Genomic DNA, 21,032 nt, shown 5'->3' with positions numbered 1-21,032 from the left:
TATTTATTGAGTATCTTAGTGGACCGTGTTGAAGTAAGATGCATGGGTCATTAAGTGAACCTTTTTTTTATTAAGTATCTTAGTGGACTAGAGGCCTTTTTTTCTTACTAGGGGCCTAGACATCAACCCATATTAGGCTTAGTGGAAAATTTATGGGGTAACTAGGGTCGTGCCCATGGAGTGCATCCACCTTTGGTTATGAGGGACGAATTCATGTGGTTATGTTGAAGTAGTAACACAAAATCATATAAATATCACCTCAAGCTCTGCAAAGAATGAAAAATCGAACGAACTAAGTCGCCTCTTTAAAACGATTCGCGATCTTGCCTTCAATTGTGCAAGCAGTATACAACAATGTTGTCTCAAGAATAAAACAACTCAGTATCTCTATATCAGTGATCTTTACATACAATAACACCAAAATAATTGCAGTACTATGTTTTCTGTCTCTCTCAATTCGTTTTCACCCTTGAAGGCATTTTCTAAACTATCGTATCCTTTTGTTTCAATTAAAATAGAAAAACATGCTTACTGTTTTATTAAAAAACAATAGTTAAAAAAGAAAAAACACGTAAGGAATTTAAGAAATCAAATGCTTCAAGAGGTACAAGACCCATCTTTTGATATTTATAATATAGTGGGTAGGGCTGTGAAAAAAACCCGACAAAACCGAACCGACAGACCGAACCGTTCGTTTGGTCGGTTCACATAATTCTCTTTTTAAAAAACCGAATATTTAGCCGGTTCTCAAATTTTTTTTAAAATTAATGGGCGGTTTCATTTTTTTTTTTAAAACCGTTCGGTAAAACCGAACCGACCGAATTATTAAATATTATAATTTATATATATATATATATAATTATAGATAATTATTAGATAATATAATACTAATAGTCTAATACTCTAAATCTAATAGTCTATTCATGATTCCAGTCCACTAACGAGTCTGACTTGTCTAAGACTCTAAGTTCTCTTCGTCTTGTCTTCTCCAGTACTCTCCCTGAGTTCACTTCTCATCTTCTCCACTCTTCGTATACGACTCTACGGCGACGCCGTCTTCTCCAGTTCTGTCGCTCATCTCAATTTCTCGACTCAACCTCTCACTGCCTCTCAGAGACTCAGGCTGTCAGTCAGACTCAGATGTCAATCTCTTACGTTCAAGGGGTCACAATAAGCAGCTCAACCCCTTACAATCTTACATCTCTACTTCAATACTTCATCACGATTTTTTGATTTAGGGCTTCTCAGTTCTCTCTTCTCAACAGTCAACAAACCCAACACAGTCACGATTTAGGATTAGTCTCAGCTTTCTATACCTCTGTGATTTACTGATTTACGGCTGAAATTGGTTTATGATTTGATGATTTAGCCATTTAGGGTTAGTCTAAACTATCACGATCTAGGGATTTTATCAAAATGATACTCCAATTGTTGTTTGCAGGTCAAAGAGCTTACGATTGACAGAGGAATTTTTCATATTGTTGTGCTTCAAAGTTCAAACCTCCAATTAAGGCATTAACCTGGTGAGTTATGTTTTCTTTATTATTTCTTGAAATTAATTTTGAACCTAGAGAATGGTGATGTACGTTTTGCAAGTATTGATTTAATAAGTTTGCATTTTTTCGTTTGCACTTTGCAGATTAGTACTTTGTCATGGCTCAAGATCAAGAGCCAGGTATTGACACTGCGAAAAATACGTGTGGAGAAGTAAATGTAGAGGGTTGCTCAACGCTTCCACCAAATCCAGTGCCAGCGGTTAGTGAACCTAATACTGCTTCTAGAAAAAGATCATGGGTGTGGAATTATTATGATGTGCCTAAAAATCAAACTCGTAAACGTAAGGCGTTTTGTAAATTTTGTGGAAAAGGTTATGCTGCTGATTCAAAACAGAATGGTATTGGGGCTTTGGGTAACCATTTAATTAATGTATGTACTGCTGAGGATAATCCATTGAGGATTATGACCAAAGAGAACCAATTGGTAAAGGGGCAGTCCACTTTGGATTTTAAAACCTTAACGCCTGGTGAGGCAGCTACATCATTGACAAAACCATTTAATGAGAAGAAAGCAAAGCGAGCCTTAGCCCGCATGATCATAATAGATGAATTGCCTTTTAGACATGTGGAGGGTGAGGGGTTTAGGGCATTTGTACGTGAAATTTGCCCTAGATGGACTAAACTTCCTTGTCGTAAGACAATGACTTCAGAGTGCCTTGAAGTGTATTCGATTGAGAAGAATAATTTGAGAAAGGCTCTTAGAGGGCAACGTGTCTGTCTCACTACAGACACATGGACCTCTGTCCAAAACTTGAATTACATGTGTCTCACAGGACACTTCATTGATAGTGATTGGATCATGCATAAACGAATTCTGAATTTTTGCATTGTAGAAGATCACAAGGGTTCAACACTTGGAAAAATTGTGGAAACATGCTTACTGGGTTGGGGAATAGATAAGATTCTTACTCTTACTGTTGACAATGCATCCTCAAATAACTTGTTGATTGATTTCTTGAAGAAAAAGATGAAATCTAGAAAATGCACTTTATTGAATCATGAATTATTGCATGTGAGATGTTGTGCACATATCTTAAATCTTATTGTTTGTGATGGATTAAAAGATATGGATGAGTGCATAGTCAAGGTAAGAAATGCAGTGAAATGGGTTAGGTCATCTCCACAAAGATCAAAACCTTTTAAATTATGTGCAGAAAAAGAAAAGTTGTCATGCAAACATAATTTGGTTTTAGATGTGCCTACAAGGTGGAATTACACTTATGAAATGTTAGAGAGGGCTGAGAGTTACCAAAAAGCTTTTGAAAGATTAGAGGAGGAAGATACCAGCTTTTTACGTGCAGCCGCTTATGAGGATGAGCATTGTGAGGGAGGAAGGAGAATTCTTTTTGGGGTTCCTAATCCCGATGATTGGGATAAAGTGAGGTTGTTTGCCAAGTTTCTTAAGGTTTTCTATGATGCAACTTTGCGCTTTTCAGGCACTAAATTTGTCACAGCTAATAGTTTTGCTATGGAATTGTTGACAATTCAAGATACAATTGAGCACGAGTGCAATGGTGGAAATGTAGTGTTGAAAAGTGTTGCTGAAAACATGATAGCCAAGTTTAAAAAGTATTGGGGAGACATTGATAAGATGAACCCCTTGTTGTTTGTTGCACTTGTGCCTGATCCTCGATACAAGTTGAAGATGATAGAGTTCTCTTTTGATGTAATGTCGGGGATAGCAATCAAAGTGAAAGACACTTTGAATCGCCTATATAATGCATATCTAGAAGGTGGTAGTGTTTCTAATACACAAGGAATGGTGAGTCAACAGTTGTGGAGCAACGAAATGCCTCCTACGGAGACTAGGGCAACAAGATTGGCAAACTTTCACAAGCACTTGAAGGAATCCCAATCTATGGAAAACAAGAATGAAGTTGAGAAATATTTGGTGGAGAGTTTGGAAGAGGATAATGAAAATTTGATCTACTTGCATGGTGGAAGGTTAATGCAAGTAGATACCATGTACTTTCATTGATTGCAAGGGATGTCCTTGCAATTCCTGTGTCCACAGTGGCTTCTGAGTCAACGTTCAGCACTGCTGGACGTGTTATTGATTCATTCAGAAGTTCTTTGTCTCCTACTGTGATCGAGTCCCTCATTTGCACCCAAAATTGGATGCGTTCTTCCTCTATGTCAATTAGTCTTCGAGAAGCCATGGATGACGTTGAACATCATGAAAAGATTGAGAATGGTATGTATCAACTTACTTTAATTATTCAACAATTGAATTGGCATTACTTTGCTAGATTGCTTCTTATTGTCTATGTGACTTATACATTTGTCATAATTGCGTATACAGAGTTTATGGAAAAATGTGGCCTTACAAATGTGGAGGAAGATCAAGATGTTGCTCGATGACTTAAATGCTTAATTTGACTTGCTGGGCTGCTGTGTTTTGTTGGTATTGTGATAGGTATAATGTTATATATGTATATTAGGTCTGCTGGCTGTTGTTTATCACTTTATTTGAATTGTTGGTTGATGTTTATTTTGAATTTTTAACTTGCTGGCTACTGTGTATGACTGGCAGATGCAAAGCATTTGGATTTTGGAATTTTGGAACATGTTGTTGGACTGTTGGCAGCATCTTTGTCGAACTAGTTGTTGGCAGCATCATTTTGAAGCAAAGCATTTGGAATTTTAATCTTACTTTTAATTCTGTCTGAGTGTGCCTATTTGGATCTCAAATAGCCAAGCCTTATGGGCCATTTTTGTTGCATTTGTAATATGTATTTTACTATTTTAGCTTTGAAGTGGTCAAGACTTATGGGCCATTTGAGTATTTGACATGGGCCATTTGCAATGGTTGTTGATTTTTGAGTGTTTTACTTACTTAGCAATGATACTGGACTATAGAGTTATATTGTACTAGGCCCATACTTTTGGCCCAAAACCGAAAAACCGAAAAACCGACCGTATAAACCGAACATGTTTGGTCGGTATTCATATATTGTATTTCTAAACCGTTGGTCATCGGTTTTTAGTATATAAAAAAACCGATATTTCGGCCCGGGTATTCCGCCGTAATATAACCGACCAAACCGACCAATTCCCACCCCTAATAGTGGGGTTTGAACTTTGATGTAGAGTTGGTTTCTCAAAAAGATAAGATACAAATGAGGTCAACACGTAAATAATCGAGTTAATTCAACTCGGCTCGACTCTTTTGCAGCCCTAGTAATTATATATATAATCATGTTATAAGATCATATTAGTATTTGTAGTTTTAGGTAGCTTAATTAGTAGCCAATTTTCAAAATTTTTTTTCCTTCAAATTAGGTATTAGATAGGACTAGTACTTTTCCATGGTTGTTGTTCAATCAAGGACTTGTTCATCCATACCCAATAAAGGTCAAAACTTGGTTAAAAAATTAGGTCTAGAAATTGACAATCTTAGGTCAGATTCAGAGGCAAATGACCTACATTTCTTTCTTCAAGATATGTTAGGCCTATATCATGACACAATTGATCCAATGAATGGGCCTAAGGAGACTAGTTGCCAAAAGCAGTCATTAGAAGGAATATGTAGTCAACTTTGCTTTGCTTCTGTTCCCCGTTCCCTTATTCCCGTTTGTGTATGAGAAAAATTGACTTTGCTTTTGCTTTTCTTTCTCTAACAAGGGGACTTTCCCATTTGGCATTGTTTCAAGCTAAACAATCTCTTCAGTAGCACAACCTCAAAAGGACACATGTGGTCAATCTTTTAGTAAACATTTATGGGTGACCAATCTCTTCGAGCTAGCGTTTCTCCTACTCACGAGCCTTTAGATATGTTTCTGTTCGATCTCGAAACGCTTGAAGAATCTTTTGCCGCCGTTGTCTTGTGTCAGACTTTGATGTTTCTTTAGGATTTCTTCCTTGTGAAGATCCATTAAGACTGAGTTACAATGAAGGAGATGAATTGTTCAACTCTTTTTTTTTATTTTTTTATTTTCTTTGCCAATGGCTGAAATTATAGGGTGAAAACTGTATTTTTGTGAAAAAAGAAAAAGAAAAAAAGACTATACTTGACATTGTTATAACTTTACCTAGGGCTTATTTATTACGGGTGTAGATAACGCTCATCATAGTGTTCGCGCTGTCGTTCCGAGTCCCTCACACTTCGGATAATAGCCAATAGGATGGCAAAAACTTCACCAGAATTTGCTAAGAAATATCAAATCCTGGCATCCAGTGTTCACTAGCTCAATTCTTTTTCGCTCACCCTAAGCAAGGTTGAAAGTTGAAACCACAAAGCCACTGAAACCCGAAGTGTATGTTCATCGCCTCTCATTTCTTGTCTATTGCTTTCTTTCTTGACTAATTTTGCACTGAAGATATTTCATATTGAAGTTTGGGGAAAACCCGAAATCTTGATTGTTGTTGTATTTAAGAAGAGCAAGAACTTAAGATAGGTCTTTGTAGCTTGACTAATTTCTCTTTGGCCATGTCAACTTTGTTGAATTCTGTGCCTAATTTGGGGAACCCATCACCAGATGGGAGAGGGAAGGGTTGCGGGTTGTCAGTTAATGTCCCAAATTCTCAGTCTTTATCACTCCACAAGGGATTTTCCAGGGTCTTGGCATCAACCCAGATCACCATTTCTCCAAAGGACTCTGTGATGCCAATACCCAATTGGAGGTTTGGGAAGAACGATTCAAGAAATAGGGAAAATAGGCTCAATCATGCATTTTATCATATGGAGTACGTGGTGGGGAAGGGGTATAAGCCTGATGTGGTTCAAGCAACACAGCTGTTGTATGATATGTGCAAGTCAAATAAGATGACAAAGTCGATAAGAGTGATGGAGATGATGGTTGGGTCAGGTATAATACCTGATGCAGCTTCTTATACTTTCTTGGTTAATCATCTCTGTAAAAGGGGGAATGTTGGACATGCGATGCAGTTGGTGGAAAAGATGGAAGATTACGGGTACCCTACTAGTATTGTTACTTATAATTCGCTTATTAGAGGATTCTGCATGCAGGGAAACTTGAATCAGTGCTTGCAGTTTGTGGAAAGGTTGATGCAAAAAGGGCATGAACCAAATGCATTTACTTACTCATCTTTGCTAGAGGCAGCTTATAAGGAGAGAGGAGCAGATGAAGCCATTAAGCTTTTGGATGAGATAATTGCAAAGGGTGGGAAACCTAACGTGGTTAGTTACAATGTTTTGCTTACTGGGTTGTGCAAGGAAGGTAGAATTGAGGAGGCAATTTGTCTCTTCAGGGATTTGCCGTTGAGGGGGTTCACTCCCAATACTGTGAGTTACAACATTTTGATCAGGAATCTGTGCTATGATGGACTGTGGGAGGAGGCAAATAAGCTCCTGGCAGAGATGAATGGTGAGGATTGTTCCCCGTCTATGGTTACTTACAATATAATAATTAATTCCCTTGCAATCCATGGCAAGACCCAACAAGCACTGGAAGTCTTAGAGGAAATGTTAAGGGGACCATTCAAGCCCACCGCAGCTAGCTTCAACCCAATAATAGCCCGTCTATGCAAAGAGGGAAAGTTGGATCTCATTGTGAAGTGTCTAGACCTAATGATCTATCACCGCTGTAATCCTAGCGAGGGCACGTATAATGCTATTACTTTGCTTTGTGAGGAGGGAAGGGTTCAAGAGACATTTTCCATAATTCATAGCTTGGGCAGTAAACAAAATTCCTCCATTCACGACTTCTACAACAACGTGATAACCAGCTTGTGTAGAAAAGGGAACACTTACTCAGCATTCTTGCTTTTATACGAAATGACAAAGTATGGTTTTACACCTGACTCTTATACCTATTCGTCTTTGATCAGGGGGTTGTGTATGGAGGGAATGCTAGACGAGGCTATGAAGATCTTGTGCATAATGGAAGAAACCGACCATAAACCTGATATTGTCAATTACAATGCCCTGTTATTAGGATTCTGCAAGTCTCAAAGAACAGATTTATCCTTAGAAGTATTTGAGATGATGATTGAGAAAGGATATATGCCTAATGAAACGACATATAGCATTATAGTTGAAGGACTTGCCCATGAAGAAGAAATGGGGTTAGCAGCTGAAGTTTTGAAGGAGCTGCAAATGAGAAATGTCCTCAGTCAAAATACAGTTGAAAGACTTGTTATGCGATATGATCTCGAGGAGCTGCCGATATAGAACAAATGTGTTTGATTGAAAATTGAAGAAATAGAATAAGGTGAAGGATTCATGATCTTTATTTGCTTTAAGCTTGGGATATTATTGCTGAAACCTGTTTACTGTGTAGACATTCCAAGGAGTTTAAATTGTACAAGATGACTATAGTCTATAGTTGTTGAAATGACAATGATAGTTTATCCCTTACCCCAGATGTGATCTAACTAGCTATTTACCTTGGGTCATAATAATGTTTTTTATATTGTTTGATTGTAGATTCTAGACTTTGATAGGTTACATGGTCATTTTGATTTTTTGGAAGAAAACATAAGAAAGGGAAAGAAATTTGGGAAAACTGCAGTATCCTTTCATGGGATATTGTTGCAAGTCTCATCTTCTGGTTTTTTTAAATTTTCTTTTCTTGCCACGGTATTCATTCAATCATTCTTAAGATAATTAATGTAGAAATATACATTGAACAGCTTACCAATGCTAGAATTGACAATGTATTCTGTAGACATAACTTACTGTTTGTTGCTTGAGTTGCAATTTTAGATTGAGGGTTTCTGCAGTTTCCATGGTCTTGTAGGCTAATGTAACCATAAACATGCTTATGAAAGTTGTACAGATTTTGCAATTCTGGGAATATTATATGAATGGGCAAAATGCCATTGTCAACATCATCAGAGAAATTTCAGTTTCTTTTGTCTAGTCATTAATGCCAAGATAACACAATCAGTTGCATTTTTTAAAATATTTTTGGTTCAATTAACACAGTTATCTCTATCGCTTGAGACAAATCCATGATCATTGCATGAATCTGCAAGTGGTAGTATCCTTGAATCAAATCTGGGGACACAAGGAAGAGTGCCTCAACACTCAACAGCCTCCCCTACTTCACAACCAAAAAGAAGAAAAATGCAATGGTCAGGAAACGAGCAAGCCAGCAAAATATCAATAATCGAAATGCGTATAGAGCAAAAATGCAGCCATCACTTGAAACAGACAGAATTCTGCAACACTTGCTCGTCACGCGCAAAATCAAGAAAGCATTTACAGCTATGGTTATAGATATTAGCTGATATTAGCTAGACCAGCAGATTGACAGTGTATGGACTGAACCACAAACATAATTCAACATCCCAAAACTTGAATGACACATGACATTCTAAAAGTATGGGCCAAACTAGAATGAAACATGATCAACTACTTTGTTTATGTATCAGGTTCCCATGATACAAAACAGTTCCTCTGCCAACCAAGCACATAAAAAAGTCTAAGCAATGCAGCCTGTTGCCATGCTTCTCAATTAAATTGTAAACATTCGAAACCTCGACCCAGAAAATGGTGCTCCATACCATTAAAAACATTAACCACTAGATCTAAACACAACAAGGCTCGTGAAGAGCATAAGCCATTACAGATATCAAGATGCCAAAACTTTAAACCACACATCATATAATTCCCAGCTACTCAAAGGCACTTAAATGAGGGATTCAACTAAAACATCAAAGCAAATGAACAACAATGATAACTCTTCACAAATATTGCACAACGGCATGATTTAACCCCAGCCAGTGTACATATCAATTAAGTCTCGTTCTATGGATTAGAGGAGATCAGACATCTAAATATGGATCCAAGCAACCAACTATTCAAATGGTGTCATCCATTTATAGAAAAGCTTCAAGAGTGATTCAAAGCCACATTAAAGTAAGTAATTCTGATACAATTCAACGATATAAGTGTAAACCAGCATAGTTCCTAGCAGTACAGCTAGAGATAAATGCCAGTAACCAAATGCCAAAAGCTAGTCTTAATAGCAATTACAACCCCTAGAGCTAAAAGACAGAAACATATGATGCTTCCACAATTGAAAAACCTTCATCCCTCACAAGCTCATGCTGTACATGACAGAAAGGCATAAAGGCACATCAGGTGAGAGCTCATTGTGCACCCATCCTTCTGCCTACTTGGATCTCTGCCTCATCTTTCTACGCTTCCTCTTCAGCCTCCTCATACGCTTCTTTTTCCACTGGCATGTCAAACAATAAATAAATAAACCAGTTCAATTCAACAGCAAAAAAGATTTAAGAAACAAATTCCACGATATATTTCATGCCCATGTTGTAATGGAAGAATATTTCAGCAACAATCTTTCATTGAAAAGTTACAATTCACCAGATATAACAAGCTTCAGAAAGAAAAGCATGACCTCCCCTTCTACACTTTTCTCTATTTGTATCAATCTTACCTTGGATATATAATACCAATGAGAACAAAAACTTAGTAAGTCTTACGGGCATGGTAATGGAAACTTCACACCGTGTTCACAAAATCGAAACTCCACTCCAACGACAACAATGCTAGGCAAACAACAATTTTGCAGTATATCGTTCCCCAAGCCTTAAAATTCGCTATTATAACTACCTATATAGGTAAATATGTATGTATACTACATCACCCATCGCTAAATTCGCATAAACAATGAGGAACGACGACAAATCCAACAATAAAGAGAAAAGAGAGTAAGGAAAAAGAAAAACATATACACCTTAGCTCTCATCTTCGTTGATCACGCTTTCTCTTTTTCTCTGATTCAGTTACTTCAATCTGATTCTGATCGCCGACTTCTCCAGGAAGATCTCTGAAGGAGGGACTTATGTATATTTATAGGTGTAGTTTCTCCGTTTCTGCAAAACCCTAATCGGAATTGTAATTTGCAGCCGCGGATTAGGGTACTTTGGTCATTCACGTTTCGATTTTTCTTTTAAAAGGATTTCATCATCCTTAATTTTAATCCAAGGGTCAGTATTAGCCACATCCGCGTCTGAAAAAAAATCCTCATCAGATCGTCGGCGAAACTGGGCTTCTTCGCCGGTGGCAAACTCCGCGACTCTCACTGCCCATCCGTCCAGCTCTGAACAAAACACAATCCTTCCTCTCGTTTCACTTCACATGGAAGCTTCACCTGAAAATAACCGCGATTCCAAAGGTGAAATCGTTGATTCCGTTACTACAAATATCGATGGGGAAGAACATGATGATCGTCAACAATCAAAGCTAGTATCTGATGGTGAAACAACCAACCCTGGTAGCACAGATGCTCTCGCTAAGGGGTTGTCCTCGATGCTGGCGACTGTGATAAGGGATTTCGACACCAAAGCTCAAAGCACTACCGAATCGCAGGACACCCTCGCTTCTGCCATTGACCGTCTCACCATAGGTGTTTCCTTTTCCTTTGAAAGCTCAACGCTCTGTTGCACGTTTGCATTCTCTGTTGCATGTTTGCATTCGAAAATAACGTATGAGGTTAGGTGACCGAATTGAAATTCTTGAAGTTGAAATTGAAGAATACAATTAAGAGGGGCTTGGAGAGCTAAGATATTAAAAGAATGACATTTCTAAGGATTTCTAATGTCTAGCAGAAACTTAATAGAGAAAATTCCTTCTGCGGGAAATAGTCTAAGTTTGTTAGGCTGAAAGGATATACCAATACAGTTTTTATTGATAAAGCAGCAAATGCAGGTAATATGATCAATGCTTGTGCAAAATTGAGGTTGATGGCCATAAGGCCATTCCATGATGAATGAGTTTTGTTTCTGGGGTTCATTTGGGCAGAATTTGTATGGGATTGGAAAAATGAGAACATGCCTAGAGCCGTGACTCAATGAACTTTCAGCAGCTAACTTGGGAAACCGAATCTTGTCTGTTTGCTTAGTTTTTGCTTCATACACTTACAACATTTTACATTATTTTATCTAAAACAAAGACCTTTGCTTTTAAGCCGTTGGATATGACCAAATGGCTAAGATTAAAGCTGATTTAGGGTTTGGGGGTTAGGATGTAGGGTTTAGGATTGTTTAATAACCTCTAATCACAGCCATTGGTCAGATTCAACGTCTTAAAAGCAAAGATCCGTATTTTAGCTAGAATAAGACGTCCTTACTAGAGAAGGACTCTATATATGAATAATGAGCTAGTCATGGTGTAATCACTTTTATCTCCTGCACTCGATTCAGGTCCTTCACCACAGAATGAGATAACTTTTCAGATCTGTGAATGTCATGGGGTAGAGAATAGAGTTTATGCCCCTATTGGAAGTTGAGTTATAAACACAGAGTTTGTGATGCATTTCCCATTTTCGTAAAGCTCCTTAAAGATCTATAGAATGTCTTCGGGAACAATCTCCTAATGGTATTTGAACCAAGGCAATGTGATGCCATCAGAACTTTAAAGACTTAGCCTTATCACAATCTTCAAAAGCCCTTTTCATTTTTTCATCTTCAAATGGTCTTTCCACCCAAATAACATGCTTATCCCCAATTTTATTGAAATGTATTCCATTGTCGAATGGTCCCTGGTCGTGGGGCTCCGCGGACTACTGTCTATTGTAATTTCAGGTCACCTCTTTCCCTTCTCCTTGAATAGCTAAAATACTAATTATCAAAGTACTTCTAATTCTTAAAAGTATAAATTATAGATGTGCAAATGGTATAAAAAAACTTATAAAGTCCCTTAATTGGTAAAATGAAAAGAAGGGCAAAACATCTAGTTGAATATCATCATCTCAGAGTCCATTAGATAAAAAGGAAATGAAGGTTACTCAAAATATTTGAAGAGAACAAAGATGAGGAGAAGATCATCAACCTCAGACGAGAAACAAATTTGAATACTCACCATTTCTTTTAAAGACGAACATGTGGCCTAGTGTAGAGTTACAGTTGTGCAATCTAGAGGTCACATGTTTAATTGCTAGAAAGAGCCTCTCCACATATTATGTGGGGAGTAAGGTTTGTGTACATCCTACTTGTCCCCAACCCTGTCCACACTATGTGAGCATTGTGCACAAGAGTTGTTTATCTTTTTTTACTACTGATTTCTTTTGTGGTTTCAAAATTGCTTTTCAATTTTTAATTATCTGAATAAGGTGCATTATGATTCTATGAATGAATGGAAGTGTTCTGATTATTTAAAACTTTTTTGGTTTTGCTATTTCTCGTATGTTATAATTAACCAGTACTTCCAAAATTTTGCTTGTATGTTGATAGAGCTTGATCAATTGTTAGAAGATGCACCTTTGCCATTCATTATGCAGCACGCAGCAAAGATTTCTGGCGTTAGAAAAAGAGTATCATCTCTGAATTCACTTCTGAAATCCATACAACGCCGCATTGACAATATAGATCGGATTCTATCAATGGGTATACACAGCACTCAAACTCTTACATGTTAACTTTTCTTATTTTTTGAGGCACTTAATTATACAACAGTATCTTTTAAATTGTCCGTCTTCAATTTTCTTCTTGTTGCCTCTCACATGCTCAGTTGTCCATTGAAGTTCATCGCAAATAAAATGTATTTTGCAGAGAAAACAGTTGCAGAGAGTTTGTGACAACAATCCAACATAACACCAATTGTGTAGGTATTTCTCCTTTTCCTTTTACTATTATTGTTGATAATATTATACTACTCTCTTCATGCTCTCTGATTTTTTTTCCTTACTTTCATTTTTTTATTCATGAGGATAAGCATCATAAAATGGAGAGTTATTAAATTTTTCTAATGTCCTAATTTGGCATTTATAATCAGGTTGAAATGAGGTGAGATTTGGAAGGGTGTTTAGTGGTGACATTTTTTTTGAAAATTAGATTTCCTTCTGTATTCACTCAAGCTGTGGCAAAAAATGCAACCGAATGTGAGGTAATGTCCGTATAACTGGTAATTGTTTGTGTCTTTTAGGACTGAAGTTGCATTGGTGGATGGGTTTCTAAACAGCCTTGATGGTGTTAGGTTGACGATGGCAGAGATGGGCTGGGTGCGGTAGCTTCAGTATTATACCATTACCATAGCATGGCTCTTTTTTCTCGTGTCCGGGGCTGCCTGATAATTTTCCTGGAAAGAAATCAAGAAAGTCATGGCAGCTTCAAAAGTGGCTTTCTTTGGTTGGTCTGCATCTGCATTAACTCTGAATAATTTGATTGTTATATTCATCTATAAAGGCCCAAGGCCAAAGAAGTGATGAGAATGCTACCAATTCTTCTGCCCATTTGGTCATGGAATCAACCACAAGTAGTTACTATTGCAAATGAGTATTATATATAGTCCTTGATATTTGCATACGTAATTAAATCTCTATCCAAGAAGACCGCCATTGGGGGAGGATCTATGCAAATTAAGGAAGAAGAGGAGGAGAAGATGGAGGGGATTACCTCACCACCAGCAAAGCTACAACATTCCATAAGCTTTTGAGCTGCAGCTGACTCACTGGATTGAACCCTATGGGCATTGAGAGTTGAGACCTCTTGGTTCGATGGTCCATGGCATGGCTCAACCCATAGGTTATCCATTGCTGGGAAAAGCCATGAATGCCCTTGGAGGGCACATCAACGACCTTGATAACATGGTTAAAGCACTCAAAAAGGTGGGTTAATTAATTCACATCCATATCTACATATAGCAAAGTACATAATGCAAATAAATATAAAACATATAGGTTGTGCTAGAAGATCGGGGTTAGGTTAGGTCGGACATGTATACACATGCAACCTACACACAAAACATAAAATCTCACTCAAACCAAGAGGTTTCCACTTCTCAATCATAACAGAAGTTCTTGGGTTCAACCCCCGAGTTGGCAACAGTTGAAGGCTAAGTCTTTGATATAGCTTAGTGATCTAGCCAAGGGTCAAAACTACGAAGCCAATCGACAATTGAAGGTCGAGGTCCCAAGACAATGGAAACACGCACATGCATAACACATGTGACTCTTCAACTCACACACACATGTAATCCACACACACTCACATACAATACACACACAAATGCTATCCACATGGCTCGAATCCTGCCCACCGAGTAGAAATACATGAATGAGAGCCAACTAAGGTCGCACCGGCGTGTAACTCTTTTCTTTTTACTAGCACGCTTAAGAAGTTATTATTATCCCAATATGATTAAATAATACTTTTTAACAAGATAAGATAATTTTTATTTTTTGGCCTCTCGAAGCAATAAGAGAAGATAAGTTCATTAACAACATCATTATCTTTTTCTTACTTTTATATTCCCAAGATTTTTAATTTTATATGCTATATCATTACTTTTACTTTTCTATATAATGCAAATTTTTTAAATATTAGTATCAGCCGTTTGATTGCACGAACAAAAGATCGAATGAATGGAGTCCATTTGGATAATCTTAGCTATCCTTGATCAACGGCTAGGAATTGGAGACACATAGAACTTCCTATGAGCCTGCTTATACAAATTATAAATCCCACAAACATCGTCTTTTAGCTGTAAATATTATTAATTGTTAATTACTCATTAAAATACAACGCCACTGAAGCAGCTTTACTTTCGCTGTATTTGAATTTCTTTGTTTTTTGATTCCATGGGTTTCTACAGTTACAACTCTTCTGCATCTATTTTGCAATCTCTGCTGCTTATGAAGAGATTCTTGCTCCAATTGGGGATAAACGTGATGTGGGTTTCTCTCTCTTTAAGCCCTTGAGAGTCTCTTGAAGCTTAGACCTCCTTAAGCACCCTCTTATTGTTGATCCGTGAGTCTTAAAATCCTAACTCTCTTAAATTTGCTCTTTTTTTTGTTTTTTGGGTATTTTACGTAATTCTTTTGCCTTTCTGATGTGTTTTGTATGTTTGTGTTGTGCTGAACTACTATAAGAGCAGGTGTTCTTGCTCTCATGTCATTTGTTTGGTTATTTTAAGACATTAAATTGAGCTCGGTGTTTTGTCAAGATGGAGAGGATGTTCAATTTCGGAAAATCGATGTAGACAGCTGAAAAAATGTCTAAAAGAAGCTAAAACGGTTGGAACACATTGTATCTTTAAGGAATCTATGTACACATGGACATATCTATGACTATCCATATACGTGCGTACTTATACATATCTATAACGTCTGTATTTGTGAGTGTGATTTTCCTATGCAATTTGGCTTACATGATCTTTAGTTGTTCTTCCTGGGATATGTCCTTAGGTACCCATTTCTACTTGAAGATTTGGCTTATCTGCAATAATCTGCTCAATCTTCCCTGCTCTTGCATATTTCTGGGACATTGTTATTTTTGCAAAATTTGCATTTAAATATTAAGAATGCAGATTTCTGATATATAGGACTTGAGTTTTTATCCCATTCCAGGGATATTTGCTTTTGGTTTCTCAAAATAGTTTGTGAAATTTGAAGGTTTTTTTTTAGGTTTATGGGCAGTATTTGAATGTTATTTTTTCTCTGGCCTGGTTCAATTTTGTTTTGCTCGCCGTTAGCTCTTTTGTGATTCAACAAAAAGAAGAAAGAAGGAAATTTCTTGCCCATCATTTTTCGTCTATTAATGCCAAAGCTTCTTTTAATGGTTATCTTCATTTCTTCTTCTTTTTTATGGAAAATATTTGTTCTCAATGAAGATCTTACATAATCGATTATCATGTTCGTTTCCATTTGCATGATTTGTTCCATTGTGGTAGACTATACCTAGTTATGTATGAAGTTAACGACTCTATGATTGTTCGTTCCATGATTTGGTGTACCTTTTGAGAATATTTCAAAATTAAATAAATTGTCTTTTTGGTAATTGTGGTGAATCTGCGTGCATGTTCCCGTTGTATAAACTTACTGCTTTGTGTTACCCTCTTCATTCTTCCTCCTTTTTTTACCAACTCATTACTATCAGCTACTTAATTTTCTTGATTTTGAAAGATGGAGCGCGCCAGACTTAATATGAGGGCTCGTTGTTCCGGTTCAACACCATCAGAGGAATCAGCTTTGGATGTTGAGAACAATGGCTGGAACAATCCTAATCTTCCTTTAATAAGTGCTCCAACAATTCAACCTTTTGCTTCGGCTGGACAGCATTGTGAGAGCAATGCTGCTTATTTCTCATGGCCAACCTCTAGTCGGCTAAATGATGCTGCTGAGGAGCGAGCAAACTACTTCGCTAATCTACAAAAAGGGGTGCTACCCGAAACTCTAGGCCGTTTGCCGAAAGGGCAACAAGCAGCCACACTCCTGGAGCTTATGACTATAAGGGCATTTCATAGCAAGATCTTGCGATGTTACAGCCTTGGAACTGCAATTGGGTTTCGGATACGGCGAGGTGTGCTGACTGACATACCAGCTATTCTAGTTTTTGTATCCAGAAAAGTTCACAAGCAATGGCTGAGCCCCATCCAATGTCTACCCAATGCTCTAGAGGTGAGAATTTGGAATTTTTTTGGGTTCATTTACTCCATCTTCACTGTATTCCTGTTTTCGTTTTTTCAGTTGGTGTGATTTGCAATTAAAATGATTGACACATAATTCAATCAGGGACCGGGAGGAGTATGGTGTGACGTGGATGTGGTGGAGTTCTCATATTTTGGGGCTCCTGAGCCAGCACCCAAAGAACAACTGTACACTGAGATTGTGGATGATTTACGTGGGGGCAATATGCGGATTGGTTCAGGATCCCAGGTATTCTTAAGCTCCCTTGCTATATATTTGTTCACTGGTATACATGGTTTCTCAATGAGTTGGTGGTTGATTTTTTCTTTTTTTTCCTTTCTTGCCATGATTTCTGTCTTCCCGTATAAAATACAAATATGCCAATTTGGTTCTAACAACATCCTACCTCGAGAAATGTTTCTCTGTATTTTTCATGTGTCAAGCCATTTTGAAATAGACTTTGTAAACCTTAAATTCACTTCTGGCACAAATAAAGCCCATGGTAACACTCTGTTTCTTCTACTTGGTTGAACAAATGAAAGCAGTTGCTTGTGTCTTTATGCTGTAATTTGTCTAAACCTCTGCAATTCTTAATGACAGTATTTGGAAATTGTTTGGCGTTATATTCTTGTTACCTACTCAGTGGGGGACATAAAATGTCTCCACCTGATTAACATGCTTGATAATCAAACCAGTACTATTAGACAATGTTTGAGTAGCCTCTGAACCTCGACAATGGTATCAATTTCTTTCCCCTTGAAGAGCTCGAAATGGAGAAATTGATTTCCAATGTTTTCTTGGAAGGTTTGGATATGTGCATCAAATATGTCAATTGATGGTTATTCACAGGGCTTCAAGGATAGGAAACTGCCTGCAGATAGATATTTTGAGCAGTGAGAGATTTGTTCAAGAAGATTTTGTTAATTCTTGGTCGAGTATAACTTTTCGTTAGTATACTAGATGAAACTATTTTTTACCGTTCTAATACCATGTTTATCAGCTTAATGAGCTTGGTAGTTAATGATTCATCATTCAAAAGCTCTATTCATAGGTTAATCTTCTGCTTTTCTTGTATTTTCGATCGTATAAGTTAGTTATTTAGTATTATATCTTAGATGTTGGTACATTGAAATAAAAAACTTTGAGATGCACTCTAGAATTTTGTCTCCTTGAGATGATAAATCTTGTGGATGAGTGAATATTAAGCTTACAGTGATGGTTATGGTGCGAAAATGTCATGCATAAAGCCAGTAAGACCATCACCGTGGTTCAGTGTTGTTACATGATCAAAACTATGTAAATCTTTTGCCTTGAATTCTACATGCATTAGGCATGGTCACTATCAATGGTACTTGTATCCCATCAATGTTTCATCAATCGTCACCTATCAATGGGATCCTACTTTTCGTTTTCCTTTCAGCTGAAGCTTTAAAATGTCTTGGACTCCGGTGTGATAAAACTGACTGTAGTTATGCTTATTATTTATTGCCATATTCAGGTAGCAAGCCAGGAGACATACGGAACATTAGGTGCAATAGTGAGGAGCATAACTGGTAATCGACAAGTTGGTTTTCTTACAAATCGGCACGTCGCAGTTGACTTAGATTATCCAAATCAGAAAATGTTTCATCCTTTGCCTCCGACACTTGGACCTGGGGTATATCTGGGTGCTGTGGAGAGAGCTACTTCATTCATTACGGATGATCTATGGTATGGCATTTTTGCTGGAATGAACCAAGGTAAGGATCTTCATATTTGTAGCCTAACTAAAATAGGTGAGGGTACACCATGAATGCATTTGCTATGACTCGGGCATAGTTTTTAGCATTTTCTGTTGCTTTAGCTAAAACAAACAAACTCTTGCTTAGAAAGGATAGGGACATTAAGAGTGATGCAGGTATGGGTTTTGCACTTTTGCTTACTTACCATGTTTATCTATACCAATTCTTCTTGATAAGTCGGGGCATTCTCTTCCCTCTTCTCATGCATATAAGATAAGACTCAATCGGAAGATTTAGCAATTAAGTGCCCAAAATATGGATATGATAAGACTCAAGTAAGGTTGATGGTTTAACCATTAAAACACTGATTTCATATCACAGGGATTTCTAAAGCATTCAATGTATCCGGAAATCAGAATGAATCTCAAGAAATAAGTAGATAAGAATCAGTTCTATGAATTCATAACCATCCAATAAAACCAAGACCAAACCATTAAACTTCACCTCTAACCTCAGCTAAAAAATTTAGCTAGACATCTTCATAACAATCCCCAAAATAAAACCCTAGAAAGCTTAAAGAGAATAGAAAGGGAGCCCCCGAGAGACAAAACTACTTAATGTAAGACACAAAACTAATACTAGACACCTGGAAAGTCAGAGCAAATTGGAGCTTGAAAAATTGGTTTAGGTTCTCCATTAGCAAAATCAGATCTTTCAGTGATTGGAAAGTTTAGTGCATCAGGAGATTCATTATGATTCTGTTTACTTGCAGAGACATTCGTTAGAGCAGATGGAGCATTCATCCCATTTGCTGATGATTTTGACATGTCCACAGTCACGACATCTGTGGAAGGTGTAGGAGAGATTGGTGAAGTCAAGATCATAGACTTGCAATTTCCTATCAACAGCCTTATTGGGAAGCAAGTTATGAAGGTTGGAAGAAGTTCTGGGTTGACTGCTGGAACTGTACTAGCCTATGCCCTTGAGTACAATGATGAGAAAGGCATATGCTTCTTAACCGATTTCCTCGTTGTTGGTGAGAATCAACAAACATTTGACCTTGAAGGAGATAGCGGAAGCCTTATCATAATGAAGGGAGAGAATGGTGAGAAGCCACGGCCTATTGGCATCATCTGGGGTGGTACTGCAAACAGAGGCCGACTTAAGTTGAAAGTTGGCCAGCCTCCAGAGAACTGGACTAGTGGCGTAGATCTTGGGCGGCTACTCAATCTTCTCGAACTTGATCTCATCACTACCAATGAAGGGCTTAAAGGTTTGTGCTCTTACCGATGCCTTTAATTCTTTTGGTCCAATGATTATAGTCGCACTTATCCTTCTGTTGTTGAAAACTTATACAGTACGTCAGTAAGTACATAAAGCTCAAAAATAGTAGAGCACCGATTATAGTACTGCTAAACCTCTACTCATTTGTGTTAACAATATTAAAGCCAAAGAAACTATTTTGTGTGATTTTGAACACATAGGACAGCAGTAAAGCCATCTCTTACAATGATGGAGTGGTTGCTCATTTGGATTTTGAAAGAAAATAAATTCGAGACTGCATTTAGGATCGACGATGAGAACAATTGTAACTTGAGAATGATTGAACTAGCCTAGAAAATTGTAATATAGGAGAACAAGAATATTGTACCTGATGACACCTATTCTGCTTTCCTTTTTTTACTCATTTAATCTCAGAGGCCTTGTCATGATAAGTGTGTGCTTTTATAATACAGCGGCAGTGCAAGAACAAAGAGCTGCCTCAGCAACGGCAATTTGCTCTACAGTTGGGGACTCATCACCTCTCGATGGGAATCCTCTGAATGACAAAGCAGAAGACACGTTTGAGCCACTGGGTATCCAAATTGAGCACGTCCCGATGGATGCTGAACAAGTCAGCCAAGGAACAAACCCATTGCTGTTGGGGACCGAGATCCATTTGGAAGAAGGGATTAGGGCAGCTCCAAGCATTGAACATCAGTTCATTCCAAGCTTCAGTGGACAATCACCAGTGCATCAAAACAAGCTATCAGATAAAGCAGTTTCTGAGAATCTCGCATCGCTAAGAAATGGGGGCTGCGACGATTACCCAAGTGTTTCTTTACACTTGGGCGATAAGGAGGCCAAGGGGAGGCATTTAGGTTCTTCAACCAGCTCTGCTGAAGAACCCAAATGAATGGTCTTTCTGGCTTCTTGAGCCAATGCAGGATACTGATAGTAAGAGTTGAAACTTTTGTACTTATAATTATGCATAGTGCTTGCAAGAGTGATTGCATCCAATTAGGTTTTCTTGTAAGGCTACTGGTGTACCATGACAATGTGTTGTTTTAAGAATTTTTTAAGGTTTTGAGGGCACTGTGCATGTGAAGCACACAAAGCGTTCGATAAAATGCCTCTTCCATTTGCATCAGTAATATTTT

General features: G+C 37.7%; 4 protein-coding genes and 1 long non-coding RNA gene across 5 annotated transcripts; 4 read left to right on the top strand and 1 right to left on the bottom strand.

Moving 5' to 3' along the window:
• The first annotated feature begins 1,653 nt into the window (after nt 1-1,653).
• On the top strand, nt 1,654-3,917 carry LOC119987694 (zinc finger BED domain-containing protein RICESLEEPER 2-like). Its single transcript, XM_038832615.1, has 3 exons — nt 1,654-3,500; nt 3,542-3,750; nt 3,859-3,917. Exons 1-3 carry the CDS (start codon nt 1,654-1,656, stop codon nt 3,915-3,917), a joined length of 2,115 nt encoding a protein of 704 aa, XP_038688543.1.
• A 1,666-nt stretch (nt 3,918-5,583) lies between these two features.
• LOC119987800 (pentatricopeptide repeat-containing protein At1g79080, chloroplastic-like) lies at nt 5,584-7,928 on the top strand. Its single transcript, XM_038832712.1, has one exon. It carries the CDS (start codon nt 5,986-5,988, stop codon nt 7,687-7,689), a length of 1,704 nt encoding a protein of 567 aa, XP_038688640.1. The 5' UTR covers nt 5,584-5,985; the 3' UTR covers nt 7,690-7,928.
• Nucleotides 7,929-9,320: 1,392 nt separating this feature from the next.
• LOC119989777 lies at nt 9,321-10,372 on the bottom strand. Its single transcript, XR_005465894.1, has 2 exons — nt 10,223-10,372; nt 9,321-9,703 (listed from the first exon to the last, which is right to left on the bottom strand). It is a non-coding gene; the product is annotated as an uncharacterized LOC119989777 (long non-coding RNA).
• Nucleotides 10,373-10,456: 84 nt separating this feature from the next.
• Nucleotides 10,457-13,780, top strand: LOC119989776. Its single transcript, XM_038835471.1, has 4 exons — nt 10,457-10,894; nt 12,720-12,872; nt 13,038-13,093; nt 13,411-13,780. Exons 1-3 carry the CDS (start codon nt 10,627-10,629, stop codon nt 13,061-13,063), a joined length of 447 nt encoding a protein of 148 aa, XP_038691399.1. The 5' UTR covers nt 10,457-10,626; the 3' UTR covers nt 13,064-13,093; nt 13,411-13,780.
• A 1,234-nt stretch (nt 13,781-15,014) lies between these two features.
• On the top strand, nt 15,015-21,002 carry LOC119989460 (protein NARROW LEAF 1-like). The gene is made up of 6 exons (XM_038834993.1): nt 15,015-15,233; nt 16,388-16,882; nt 16,997-17,140; nt 18,390-18,630; nt 19,385-19,885; nt 20,349-21,002. The coding sequence occupies exons 2-6, from the start codon at nt 16,388-16,390 to the stop codon at nt 20,786-20,788; spliced, it is 1,821 nt and encodes a 606-aa protein (XP_038690921.1). The 5' UTR covers nt 15,015-15,233; the 3' UTR covers nt 20,789-21,002.
• Nucleotides 21,003-21,032: the final 30 nt, after the last annotated feature.

Source organism: Tripterygium wilfordii, chromosome 21, assembly GCF_013401445.1.
Source record: "Tripterygium wilfordii isolate XIE 37 chromosome 21, ASM1340144v1, whole genome shotgun sequence".
NCBI classification, from domain to species: Eukaryota; Viridiplantae; Streptophyta; class Magnoliopsida; order Celastrales; family Celastraceae; genus Tripterygium; species Tripterygium wilfordii.
Note: the sequence above shows the minus strand (reverse complement) of the source record. Positions and strands in the feature narration are given on the sequence as shown.

Bases quoted from the DNA above. Each gene is read 5' to 3' on its own strand.
- LOC119987694 (XM_038832615.1), top strand. From the start codon at position 1,654: ATGGCTCAAGATCAAGAGCCAGGTATTGACACTGCGAAAAATACGTGT. The intron at 3,501-3,541 runs GTTAATGCAAGT...ATTGATTGCAAG, and splicing joins ATCTACTTGCATGGTGGAAG to GGATGTCCTTGCAATTCCTG. The intron at 3,751-3,858 runs GTATGTATCAAC...TTGCGTATACAG, and splicing joins TCATGAAAAGATTGAGAATG to AGTTTATGGAAAAATGTGGC.
- LOC119987800 (XM_038832712.1), top strand. From the start codon at position 5,986: ATGTCAACTTTGTTGAATTCTGTGCCTAATTTGGGGAACCCATCACCA.
- LOC119989776 (XM_038835471.1), top strand. From the start codon at position 10,627: ATGGAAGCTTCACCTGAAAATAACCGCGATTCCAAAGGTGAAATCGTT. The intron at 10,895-12,719 runs GTGTTTCCTTTT...GTATGTTGATAG, and splicing joins CATTGACCGTCTCACCATAG to AGCTTGATCAATTGTTAGAA. The intron at 12,873-13,037 runs GTATACACAGCA...TGTATTTTGCAG, and splicing joins AGATCGGATTCTATCAATGG to AGAAAACAGTTGCAGAGAGT.
- LOC119989460 (XM_038834993.1), top strand. From the start codon at position 16,388: ATGGAGCGCGCCAGACTTAATATGAGGGCTCGTTGTTCCGGTTCAACA. The intron at 16,883-16,996 runs GTGAGAATTTGG...TAATTCAATCAG, and splicing joins GTCTACCCAATGCTCTAGAG to GGACCGGGAGGAGTATGGTG. The intron at 19,886-20,348 runs GTTTGTGCTCTT...TTTATAATACAG, and splicing joins TACCAATGAAGGGCTTAAAG to CGGCAGTGCAAGAACAAAGA.